This window comes from Callorhinus ursinus, unplaced genomic scaffold (genome assembly GCF_003265705.2).
Source record: "Callorhinus ursinus isolate GAN/ISIS: 27379988/994484 unplaced genomic scaffold, GSC_fseal_2.0 scaffold4, whole genome shotgun sequence".
NCBI lineage: Eukaryota > Metazoa > Chordata > Mammalia > Carnivora > Otariidae > Callorhinus > Callorhinus ursinus.
This window is the reverse complement of record NW_027397066.1, coordinates 5,221,553-5,233,130: the sequence shown is the minus strand read 5'-3', so window position 1 is coordinate 5,233,130 and position 11,578 is coordinate 5,221,553. Positions and strand designations below refer to the sequence as shown.

Sequence of the window (11,578 nt, the reverse complement as noted above, 5' to 3'; positions counted from 1 at the left end):
GCCGTGCTGCTGGGCGCCGCGCTCGGCCTCGGCCTCGGCCTCTGGCTCGGCTGCCGCGCCGCCCGGCCGCGCCCGCGGCATCAGGTGGGTCGGCGGGGCTGGGGGCCTGGTGAGGTGCGCGCGCGCGCGGGCCTCCTGCGCCCAGTCGGCGCTCGAGCGAGGTCGCGGGCGTCGCGAGCCCCGGGTCTTGCCCAGTCTTCCCCTCCAGCCCAGGAGCGAGCTGGAGACCGAGTCCAGAGGGGGGCGGTGGAGTGACAGGAGCGTACCGGCCTGGGGGCCTCCAGAAGTGGCGGCTCTGTCCGACTCCGCTGTGCGACCGCAGACAGCCGCTAAAGCTCACCGAGGCCTCAGTCTTCTCATCTGGAGCCCCAAGGGTCCGGACTCGCCGCTGGCCGAGGGGCCCGGCTGAGCGCGGTGGACAGGAGGGCTGCCATCCCCACCCCTGTCCGTTCTGCTGCTTGCCGTGTGGGTTACCTAACTAGCCTCTCCAGTCCCAGCTGCCACCCTGGCATGCGTTCGTGCCTTCACTCACTCTTTCCTCCCTGCAGTAAGAGTGTGATGAGCACCTCTGCCAGCCGCAGTCCTGTGCAGGACAGACCCTGCCCTTGCTGCTGGAGGGTCACCGTCTCCAGAAAAAGCGAGATTTTAAGTGAACATTTGATTGTAGCCCACCCTGGGGGGTTCGGTGCTTGCCAGCTGTGTGCTGGGCACTGAGCTAGACTCTGTGCCTGAATTATCTCATTGGATCCCCAGAACAGATTTGTGAGTTTGTTCTATTTAAGGACCCCATTTTGCTTTTGAGGAAACTGAGGCGCAGAGAGATTCAGTGACTTGCCAAGGTGACACATGTGTGTGTAAGCCCAGTCACTGTATTCTCCATGGGTGGCAGTGGTCACGGAAGGGGATTCATGGATGCTTCGTGTGACCGTTGTTACAGAACAGGATGTTGTGTGGAGATGGTGGGCATACAGCGGGCATTTGATCCGTGTGGTGTGATCACTGTCTTGGGTCCTTGCCGCTTTGGCCTCTTTGAGGGATGAAGTCTGGTAGGATCTGAGATGCAGTGTGTGGTCTTGTTCCCTGCATTCCTGGCCCATGCGAGAAGGAGACAAGTCCAGCAGATGGCTGCTGACGTTGGGGGAGTGTGTTGCTGGAAAGGCGTGATAAAGGTTGAACGCAACTAATATAGTGCGAGATGCTTGTAGGTCAGTTTGAGATTGTCACATCCCTCTGGCAGTTAAGGGACACTGAGAGACACTGGCTTCTTGTGTTTAGAGGGAAGTAACACGTGCACAACCTTTGCTGGGTGCCCTGTTCCGAGCTGAGTGTTTGTGGACTTTGGTTTCTCTATTCCCGCCCCAAACCCCTGAGTCGGAGAGCTGTCATTATCCTCACTTGCCAGGGAAGGACGTCCAGGCTCCCCAACCATGTTCTTGGTCCAGGGGCATGTGATGAATAAAGAGCAGGGCTGGATTTCAACCCCAGTCTGTCCGAACCCCTAAATCAGAGCTTTTAGTCCTCTGCCATCTGGTGATGTAACAGGTAGTATCTGTCTTAGTCTGTTCGGACTGCTATAAGAAAAGTACCACACACTGTGTGACTTAGAAACAACAGAAGCTTCTTTCTCACAGTGCTGGAGGCCGGAAGTCAATATCAGGTGCCACCACGTCTGAGTTCTGGTGAGGGCCCGCTTCTGGGCTGTAGACTTCTCACTGTGTCCGCAGAGTGTAGAAGGGTCAGGGAATCTCTGGGACCTCTTTTGTAAGGAGGACTCCACCCCCAGGACCTAATCACCTCCTAAAGGCCCCACCTCCAAATACCGTCACCTTGGGAGTTGGGATTTCAACCTACGCATGGGGAGTGGGACGCACACCTTCAGACCATGGTGGTGGCCCATGTCACAGCTGAGTCAGCTGAGGCTTACAGGGGTTAACCAAACTATCTGAGATTGGGCCGCTGGTCAGTAAGGGCTGCACTAGTCCAGTTGAAGGTAATGGTGGCTCAGACCAGGGCAGTAGCCATAGAGGGGGCTCTGGCCCCAGGGTCTGGTTGCCGGGATTTTCTCATGATTTGGCTGGGACCTTGGCAACAGCCTTCTTTCTAAGTGGACTCCTTTCCTCCTCTCTTCCTTAAGTCTCTTTTCCTAGCGTAAGGAAACGGTGCATAAGGTGGTTGCCTTTCCCCGGGGCATCCAGCCAAATGCAAGGTGCCGTGCACCCCCTGCATCCTGTTTTCCAGCCCCCCAGCCTCTCCTTGCTCCCCTGATGCCTCTCTGCTACTGCACTTCCATTCTGTCTGCTTGCAGTGACCTTTCTCTGCTTGCCCGCTCATCCTTCAGAGGCAGAGAGAAGCCCTTCCAGGCTGGATGAGGTACTTCTTCCCTCGTGCACCCTGGGATCTCTGTTCTCCTCTGGTCCACATCACCCAGCTCGTAATTGTGTGTTGCGCCACTTTCTTTTTGTTGCTTTTTTTTTCTTTTGTTTTTATTTCATCATTAAAACTTTATATTTGCATCGACGTTATACATGCACATCAAGTGTTCATTTATTGGCAGCAACGCCACTGTCCACTCGCCACTTCCCAGAAGCCACCTCGTCTAGCTCTTTCAGCCGGCTCTTTGGTCATTTACTTCCCCTTTGTAAATAACCTGCTTACCTGGCTGTCCCTTGCATTTTTTGCTTTCGGCTTAGCACTGACTTCCCACTGTGGACTGGGGAGACGTTCAGCTCTCTTTTCTCCTCCCTGTGCACACCCACCCACCAGCCACCACCGCCCCCCGCCCCGCCCCCTTGTGGCCGTAGGGCAATTTTGGTTAAATCAGTATTCAGTGTTTCCTTTCTTATGATTCTGTAAGCAATTTTCACGGTAAGTCAAGGATCAGCTATGATTATGATTATTTTCCTTTTTGTCACTGCATTTTGTTTTCTCTGAAATTAATAGTTACCCAGGGCTTTTTTCCCCCCATTGGCTCATATTTTGTGTACTTGCTCATTTAACGCTGGCTTCCCCTCCATTTCTATACATTTTTTTGGACATTTGAAGGCATTATTTGATCAATTTTATCTTCTTGCAAAACACCTCTCCAGAAAACCTCTCGCCTGCTCCAGTCTGAGTTGGTTGCTCTCTGGACCGCTGCTTCTCTCGTTTGGACCAGACCAGCAGCACCAGCAGCAGCCGGGGGAGCTTGTTAGAAATGCTAATTCTTGGGCCCCACCCCAGACTCACTGATGAGAATCTTTGCAGGTGGGGCCAGCAAGCTGTGTTTAAGGAGCCCCTCCAGTGATGTTTTTGTTCTTAAACCTTCGAGAAGCAGCTGCCGTAGACTTTCGCTGTCACCAGTGGGACCTCTCAGGGCCAATCGCCCTGGAACTTTGTCACCTCCCCAGCGTTGCGCCCTCTTTCGGGGGTCCCCTCCACTGTCTTTCTGGGATAATTTCCTCCTTTGGGTGGAGCACGGCCTCCAGGATCTTCCTGAGAAAGAGATGGAGGGGAGTGTTTTTAAGAACTTCTGTGTCTGAAAGTATCTGTGCCCTTCTGTCTTTATTCTCAACTTCGTGAGAGTAGTTAGGTCATAGAATTCCAGGTTGGAAATAATTTTCCCCCAGAATTTTGAAGGCATTTTTTCCATTGTCTTCCAACTGCCATGGTGGATGTGGAGAAATAGGATTTTGTTCTGATTCCCGATAACTTTGTTTTGTTCCCTGTGGAATCTGGAAGCATCTCTTCTTTGTTCCCAGCATAGGAAGCACACCAGGACCGGGGGTTGGTGGCGGTCGATCGCCCTCCTTGGGCCGTGCATCCAGGAAGCCCTTTCAGTGTGCAAACTCACTCTCTTGAGTTCCTTGATGATTCTTTTCCTTTTATATATTCTGTTGTTTCTTTCGGGAATTCGTCTCATGTTTTGGTTAAATTGGACCACCAGTTGCCTTCCTTCTCTCCTGTTTTCCATCTCTTTTTCTTTTTACGCCATTTTTGGAAGGCTTTTCTCAACCACCCTTGTGTCGAGATTTTCACGTTTTTCATTTTTGAGTCCCCTTTTCTGTCCTCAGAACGTCCTATGTTTCTGCTGCCCTGTTCTTATTTTGTGAGTGTAACATCTTCTCTTGGCTCTCTGAGGATGTTATAATTGCTTATTTGTTTTAATAAACAACTGTTCCCTACACAGTGTCTGTTTCCAGCTTGCTTTTTCCTTTTGTTTGTTTGGGGGTTTCTCTTTCATATCACAGTCTGTCCTCAAGTGGCTGGTGACCCTTGGCTTCCTGGTTACTTTTAACTGGGGAGCAAAATAACACTGCTCCTCCATGGGATAGATGAGGTTTATGCTGGAGTCTCTACTGCAGGATGATCTGATTGGGTTCTTCCCTGCAGAACCCCTGTAGTGGTCAGCTGTAACCGCTAAACAAACAATCCCTAAATCCTTGGCTTCGTCATCTGCCCCCCTCCACTGCGCCCCAGACTGGTGTAGCCACAAGGCCTTCCCTGGGCATGCTGTGCATGGTCCTGCCACAGGGCCTTTGCACTTGCTGTGCCCGCTCCTGGAAAGCTTGTCCCTCACATATCTGAATGGCTCGCTCTCTCACTTCCTTCACATTTCTTCTCAAACGCCACCTTGCCCAAGAGGCCTCCCCTTCCATTCTCCTGCCCTGCATCACCTTTCTCTCTTAACACTTACCACCGCTGACTTACTACATATTTATTTACATCTCTCTTCTGTCGCTGGACCGTAAACTCCATGAAGGCAGGGGCTTTGTTTATTTTGTTCATTACTCCGTTCCCAGTGACTAGAATAAGCCTTGATGCTTCGGGCTGCTTCGTAACAGTTGCTAGCTAATTCCATGACAAACTGGCAATGTTTCTTCAGTGTAAAGATTATATCCATGAGCACCATAAGAGGGGCTTGGTCAGGGTCTCTGGCATAATGGGATTTCAGGTACAGTTGATCATTATGATCTACAGAATCATGGCAAACAGAGAATTAGCAAACACTGAATCGTTGCTCCTAGGAGAAACACAGGGCTAGGTTTCTGCAAGACTCTGGCCACAACATCTTCATTAACTGGCCAATACATAACCTTGTTTGATGTGTGTTTCTGTATAAAGACACCCTATTTAATACAAATTGTTGATGCATGAACAGTGAACGCACAGCCAATGGCACAACATAACTCATGCTTGAATGAGGCTTATCCAACACACATTTTCTCCATGAGGGGCACGCCAGCCTGCTTGCCCTTAGGAACACCGCACGGCCCTTAGCACGACACTTAAGGGTCATTTTAAAACAACTGTGTCAGCAACGGAAAGCACAGACATGTGGGAGAAGAAGGGCATTCACAGAACACGAAAGGGACCCTGGTCTGCGGTAGGAGAGCTGACTCAGGAAGGCAGGGTGTCACCTTGCAGGCTAGGCTCTCCGTTGGACACAGCACGGCAGGCAGCTTGAATTTTCACCACTCTGCCCATGCCCAGGGATGACCTCAAAAGCACCACAAGTGTTGATTTGGGGAGGTTACAGATAAATTTCGACAAGTAAGCAAATTTACAAATGCAGACTCTACCATTACCAAGGATCAACCGTGGTTCACAATACAAACCATTCTATAATTTAAGGGTACTTAAAATATTTTCTTGAAATCATCTGATGGCATTCTGGGAAATAACAGGAAAATGAATATTTATGTGCCATTTCCCGTGTTCAGCTGTTACCCCGGGGAGCTCACAGGCTACCAAGGGCCCCCAACCCAGAAGAACAGTAGAGTGACCTTTGATCCAAGTATGACCTCCAGGTCCGGAGGACATCCTGAGGCAGGGAACCCGGGGGCTTCTCAGGAAGCTGACGCCTGGACAGTCTCGAAGCCTGTGTGGCTGACCCCAGGAGGGGTAGGAGGCGTGACGCTGCGCGCAGAGAGCCAGGCAGAGACACAGAGATGAGCACACGTCGGGTGGGGGGTGGATGGCCTGAGTCCCAGGGGCACTAGGCTGACCGGTTTTATGTGTTCTCCCCACCCCCACCTTTGGATTTTAGAAAGACGATGCTCAGAGTCTGCTCAAGAATTTAGAGTCTCATGTACCGGACCCCTCAGAAACCGGCTCCCCGTCCAGAAGGAGGAGGAGAGAAGCCCAGATGACAAAGGAGGAGGCTATGGACGTAAGCTGCATGTTTGGGTTTATTTGCCGAGTCATGTGTTGGGTGTCCTGTGTCCCACTTGGCAGTGCAGATGCCATTCAGATGAGCCTCTGACAGATTTCCTGTCCCAGTTGGCTTCTTTTCTGCCATATAATTTACATGTGGCAAAATGCACAAATTTGAAGTTTATAGTTGGGTAAGTATATACATCCTTGTAACCAAAACCCCAATCTGGAACATTCCATCACCCCCAGAAAGTTCTCCAGTGCCCCTTTCTGGTTTACCCTCCTGCATCTCCCCCAAACCCCCGCCCTGCCCCTTTCAGAAGTAGGCACTGCTGTGATTTCTATCACCAGGGTGGTTTTGCTCTTCTAGAATTTCACATCAGTGGGATCGTGTGCTTGCTTGTGTTGGCATTGCCTCAGCATCCTGCTTTTGAGACTCACCATATTGTTGTACATATCAGTAATTTATCCCTTCTAATTGCTCAGTCCACTGCGGAGATAGAGCACAGAGTGGGTTGTTTCCCGCGTTTGGCTATCCTGAATAGGGCTTCTGTGAATGTTTGTGTATAAGTTTGTTTTCATTTCATGTTATTTCCCTTAAGTGAATGTTAAGTAAATATCCAGGAGTGAGGGCTCTGGGCCTCTTTAGGGACATGTTAAAGGTGGATTCTCCCTGGTCCTTCCTCAATGGCCCCCACTCTGTCCAGCCTGAGCCCACCCATAGAGTATCACTTTGTGTGTGAGCTCCGCAGAGAAAGAGAGTGTTTCTTCCAAAGGTGTGCTATTTCTAGACACTTCATGCTCCCCAGAAAGTTCCATGGATCCTAGTCATTTAACCTCAATTGCCCAAAGGTAAATATAGATATTTAGGTAGGTAGATAGGTAGATAGACAGACAGAGAGCTAGAGGGTTCCTGAGAAAAGGGGAAAGGTTTTTATTTATTTGTTTTTTGGTTTTTCGGGGCTTTTTTTTTTTTTTAAGCACTTACTGAGTGCCAGGCATTTTCCCATGTGTCACTTTTGAGTGAGGTGAACACTCGTGTGAATTACCCCATACACCTCTCTCAGCAGCCCCATGAGGTAGATCTTATTTATATCCCCTTCTCGACGATTCCCTCACACAGTCCAGTGGAAAGATTAGCTGCCCTCACGGGGCTGGCATGGGGAGCCGGACCTGGAGCTGGAGCGAGCCCCTGGCACGTAGGTGCTGTGTGTCCAGCCTGTGTCCCTGCCTCTCTGGTCCCAAGTGCTTGTCTCTCCCCATGTGTCTTCATGTGTGTGTATCAGGGCGGCTCTCTAGGTCCCTCTCTCTGGTTTCTCTCTCTGCGTGCATCTCTGTGTGACTGTGTGACAGGTGGGTGCGTGATATCTCTCTTTCCCTCATCTGTCTCCCTCTGTCCCTATCACCCTGTGTTATCAAAACCCTGCTCACACCAGTGAAAATATACGGCTACACAAAAACCTGTACACTGTGTTCATACAGCCTTCTTTGGCCAAAATGTGGAAACTCAAGTGTCCATCAGCTGATGAATGGTTCAACAGAATGTGTTCTGTCCACACAATGCAATACTCTTGGGCCATAAGAAGGAAAGAAATCCTGAAACACGTTACAGCATGAAGGGACGCTGAAAATATAATGCTAACTGAAAGAAGCCGGTCCCGAAAGACCACATACTGCAGGATTCTATTCGTATGGAATGTCTGCAACAGGTACATCAACAGAGACAGAAAGGAGGCTGGTGGGCACTTGGGGAGGGGGTGAGAGAGATGACAGCTAACGGGTATGGAGTTTCTTTCTGAGATGATAAGAGTGTTCCAAAACTGATCGGAGGAATAGTTGCACATGTCTGTGAATATACTGAAAATTACTAAATTGCATGCTTCACCTGGTTGAATTGCATGAATACAACCCTGCTCACGCAGAGGGTGGCCTTGGAGTACTCGGTGAAAACACACTGGCTCAGGGGCCCTGGCGCCTGGCTCCCAGGAACCGAGCCCTGTCACCTGTTTGCTGTGTGATGCTGGGCAAGAGACATAACCTGTCTGAGCCTCCGGTTTCTCAGCTTCACGATGACAGTAATGAGGCTGGCCCGAGGGTCACCCATCGGTGAACTCCATGAACATTCCGGCTACAGGACAAGTGTTCATCGGTGTCTCCAGGGGAGCCAAGTCCTTGTACCTCTCTGGAAGGTTCGCTCATGTTTCTAGCTGGTAATGTTTTACATGTTAACCATTTAGCGATGCCAGACGATGCCTATGATCAAGCTAATCATTGCCAAGAGCCGAGTTAAAGATCTGCCTCTTCCAGGGACTGGCTTGCCAAAATGCCCTGCCTTCTGCAGACCAAGCTTGTCAGGGAACGTTGGCCAGGGCTCATTCTGACAGGGTGAGCTGAACTCTAACTTCGACGTCCCAGAATGCACGGAAAACCAAGGCATTTGTGGTTCGCACCACTCCTTGCCTGAACTTTATTTTGATGAATAGCTCACGTCAAGTCAAAAACAAACAGAAAATTCCGGAAGGTTCTTCAGCGTGCCACGGCACAGCCTTGGTTCTCCTCATGCCGTCCTTTGGTTCTGGAGGAGGGCAAAGGGTCAGCTCCTCTGTGACGCCGCCATACACTCACTGAAGGGACACCTCTACATCGGTGAGCGAAACACCTTTTCTTTTCCGGCAATTATACTTTCACTAATTTTCTGAAAAATTGCATTGCTCCAGCTGAAGAAGTTTTACGTGGTAGGCTCGCATGACAACCAATTTTCTGTATAATTGTATTGCTACGGTTGAGAAGATTATCAGAATTTGGAAGCCATCTGAACTTAATAAGAAAAGCTGTAAAAAAAAAACAACAACAACAAAAAAAAAAAAAAAAAAAACTAAAAACAGCAGAAGTCTATTCACTCCTGGATTCCATATGCCGAGCGCTTCCAGGTCCTTCATCCTGACAAACACCATGACTGTCAAAGTGCTAGTCCTCAGTCCTCGAGGGGCTTGCAGTCTGCAGGTGGATGGGCCGGAAACACACATGCGTTCACAGGCTCCCCAAACAGCCACAGTAACCTGTCACCTAAGCTTATGCTTCGACGTGCATCCTGGGTTCTGCTTCCAGACGTCCCAGGTGGACCCCAGCATCTCCATCCGGTGCTTCTAATTTTGTTTTCCACATAAAGTGCAGTTTTTGCTTTCTATCTCTGCTGCAGGGCAGGGACTGTGTCTTCCTCTCATTTTGCACTCCTTCCATGCTGTGTTTTCTTTTCACCTCTGTTTGTAAGAAGTTTAGAAAATCACAGTGCCCTCTGCTTTCCTAGCTTTTCTTGAGCAGGTGAGTCCCTGCTGAAGATTGAAATATCTTAATCACATTTTAATTAGACGCACCTCCCCCTTTTCATTTTGTATTGGGCCCCACAAATTATATAACCTGTTCTGAAATCAGCCTTTTCGATCTTACTGCTATCCTTTGATTTTGTACCCACATGGCTTCAAGCAGAGATTGGGGCTGGATGCTGGGGGCTGGGACAGGCCGTGCTCTGCTCCCTCGGATCACAGGGCTGCCAGGAAGGGGTTGATGCTGGCGGTGATGGAGGTTTCAGGTTTAAAAGATCATCCGATTGCCATGTAGAGAATGCGTTGGAAGGTGTTAACCTTTGAGCCTCACTCCATGAAATAGGGATGATGGAAATAGTACGGACCTCCCCAGGCTGACTGTTGTGTGATAATTAAATGAGCAAGAGTGCATAAAGAGCCCAGCACACAGTAGGCGCTCGGTGCACAGATGGGAGCCAGCTTGGAGGCTGTGGCAGCCTTATGGTGGTAGCTCAGGACAGTGTGATGGGTCCAAGTGACATTTAGGAGTCCAAGCTGGTGGGCTTTGTGGTTGATTTGACATGGCAGTTTGGGGTGTGGGAGCGACAAAGTATCTTGGGATCTGACCTGTGTTCCTGGAGAATGGTGAGGCCAGTCCAGGGGTCTTCTCCACTGAACACCCAATTTCCTGTTTAACTTCCTGGCTCTCACCCCGGTTGTTATTTGCATGATGTTGAAGGAGACGGAAAGATGTCAGCTAAAGAGGAGGGACTCTGGATTCAGGGAATCTGAGCTCAAATCCCAGTTCTGGCATTTATTAGCTGTGTGACCTTGGGCTCACGGCTTAACTGCTCTGTGTCACATCTCCCCCTCTGGGATCTGGAGACAGTAGCCTTCGGAAGTGGAAGGAGGTGGCACGTGTCAGTGGTCTGACCCATTCTTGTCATCTAAGTCTGTCTTTGTGAGTCATTAAGTACAGATGGAAATGACAAAGCCCTGCCCTCACCATGTGGCCTTCATCGCCCCCCTGCCCAGAAGGGCATCTTGGTGAAACCCGCTCTGGAGCCACCCGGGGACCACACTGCTGGCTCGGCTAGGTGCCGGGTCAATGCCTGCATCATGAGGAAATGATAAATCCTTCTGTATCCCCCATGGTAGGGTATCTCATTCCAAGTTGGCAACTGGCAATCAGTCATTTGTTACAGAGTTTTTTTTTTTCAGAAAGGTGTAGTTGAGAAGTATCAAGGTAGATGTGGGTGTAGTGTTAGCCCATCAGCCAGCTCAGAACCAGTAAGTAGAAATTTCTGGTGGCCTGGAGTGCCAGGCTCCTGACTGGTCTTGCCTGTTCACCATCATCCCCTGCAGGTTGTTTCCAAAACATGTATCCAGCACCCACCTAGCGAGGTGCAGGGGGCACCCCTGGCAGGAGAGAGACCCAGAAAGGATGTGGGGGTGTAGAGCAGTAGGAAGAGATCGATCAGCTGTGCACAGAGAAGACTCCCCGGAGACGCGGCTGCTTCCTGTCATTCCTTAGAGCTGCCTATTGCTTCACTTCTGTTCTGTTCCAGCTACTTTCCTGGGTGCTTTATCTATGCAGTCCTGGCGGGGGGTGGGGGGGAGGTGGATACGGTGCCTGTTCTCTGTCTGGGAAGACTGAGACTCAGAGAGAAGTGAAAACACTTGCCCAACCACTTTTCATTTAAGGGTCTGATCCAGAGTCTTGCATGAATATTGCCACGTGGAAGTGTTTACACCTTTGGCAATGCTAAAACTGTTCTGTTTCTTTTTCCACTAAAAGGTGGGTCACAATTTTTAGGAAAACTTGTTAATTATTGCTATGTTATTTAAATGCTTATTTCTTCTAAAGCTGAAGATTTAGAATTAAATAAGGAATGTACTATATAACATCTGTCTGTCCATCACCCATCCATTTATCCATCCACCTTTCCATCATCCTCCCATCCATCCATCCACCCATTTGTCCATCTGTCCATCCATCCATCCATCTCTCCATCTACCCATCTGCCAATTCTTCCATCCATCCATCCACCCACCTGCCCATCCATTTTCCCATCCACCCATGTGTCCATCCATCCATCCATCCATCCATCCATCCATCCATCCATCCACCCATGTGTCCATCC

General features: G+C 49.9%; 1 protein-coding gene across 1 annotated transcript in view; it reads left to right on the top strand.

The window, feature by feature from the left end:
• Positions 1-6: 6 nt before the first annotated feature.
• EVC (EvC ciliary complex subunit 1) overlaps positions 7-11,578 on the top strand; it is a 68,397-nt gene continuing 56,825 nt past the window's right edge. The window contains exons 1-2 of the mRNA XM_073891416.1: positions 7-84; positions 6,026-6,148. Of these exons, the coding sequence (XP_073747517.1) occupies positions 6,125-6,148 (24 nt within the window). The 5' untranslated portion in view covers positions 7-84; positions 6,026-6,124. The remainder of the gene's footprint in view (positions 85-6,025; positions 6,149-11,578) is intronic.